A 1,123-nucleotide genomic window follows, 5' to 3' on the forward strand; every position below is an offset into this window, starting at 1 on the left:
CCCCCCCGCGATGATTCCCCCCCCCGCCACGGCGCCTGCGAGGGACAGCAGAGCCGGCGGTGAAGGACGGCAGGGAACAAGGCGCGACACCGCCGGTTGCCCGGCCGGGTGCTCCTCGGGGTGGCGTCCAGCAGAGCGTGGTGTTTTGGGAAGGATGAGGGGTGCCAGCGCCCAGCAAAAAGGTTTCCGTGAGGCGTAGATGCCAGAGGCACCAAACCCATGGGTTGAGGTGGCCTTGGACTGCGGCGTTTTGGGTAGCGCCGGGCCGTGTCCGCTGCAGAGACCCCCCCCGCAGCTGTAGGGCTGAGCCAAGACGGACCAAGCCCCGAGGACCAGAGCAGAGCCCACGTGTTGCTCTCGAGCTCTGCGGGGGGCTACAGAGCTTTCGGCCAGCTGAACCAGGGCCGCGGTCTCCACACCCACCTTCGCAGGTCAGTTTGGTGGACGCCAAGCCCAGGCGGAGGACGGAGCGGTTCCCGATCAGCCCGTTCTTCAGGTTGCGGACGCCTTCGTTCCCGATGGGGTTGTGGCCCAGGTTCAGGGTCTCCAGGCTCTGCGTGTGAGGCTGCGGGTATCCGGGAAAACCAGCTCGAGGCGGAGGGGACGGCGGCTCCGTCTCAAGCCCGCGCCCGTTGAATTCACAGCCGTTCCTCCGACCGCACGGCCGGGGCCGCCCGGCGCAGCGGTGGAAGGGGACAGGGGACGGATTCTGCTCCGACGCAGCGATCACACCAGCCCGCTCGGCCACTCCGCTCCCACCGCTGCCCTGCTCTGGCCCCGAGGGTGGCAGGAGAGATGTTTTTCCCGGCAGCAAAGCCGCGTCCGCCCGGGAATCATAGAATCATAGAATGTTTAGGGTTGGAAGGGACCACTAGTGGTCATCTAGTCCAACCCCCCTGCAGGAGCAGGGACACCGCTAACCAGATCAGGTTGCTCAGAGCCCCGTCCAACCTGGCCTTGAATGTTCCCAGGGATGGGGCCTCCACCCCCTCTCTGGGCAACCTGTTCCAGTGTTTCACCACACTCATGGTCAAGAATTTCTTCCTTATATCTTATATCCTTATATCCTTATATACCTTATATAAACCTACCCTGGTTTAGTTTAAAACCATTACCCCTTGTC

At 63.2% G+C, this 1,123-nt stretch overlaps 1 protein-coding gene across 1 annotated transcript in view; it reads right to left on the bottom strand.

The window, feature by feature from the left end:
• The window catches only part of PPP1R37 (protein phosphatase 1 regulatory subunit 37), a 20,911-nt gene that overhangs the window by 702 nt on the left and 19,086 nt on the right, over positions 1–1,123 (bottom strand). The window contains exons 9-10 of the mRNA XM_035897911.1: positions 424–565; positions 10–35 (exon numbers count right to left, since the gene is read on the bottom strand). Of these exons, the coding sequence (XP_035753804.1) occupies positions 10–35; positions 424–565 (168 nt within the window). The remainder of the gene's footprint in view (positions 1–9; positions 36–423; positions 566–1,123) is intronic.

The sequence above is a fragment of the Egretta garzetta genome, unplaced genomic scaffold (genome assembly GCF_000687185.1).
Source record: "Egretta garzetta isolate BGI_Z169 unplaced genomic scaffold, ASM68718v1 scaffold757, whole genome shotgun sequence".
NCBI classification, from domain to species: Eukaryota; Metazoa; Chordata; class Aves; order Pelecaniformes; family Ardeidae; genus Egretta; species Egretta garzetta.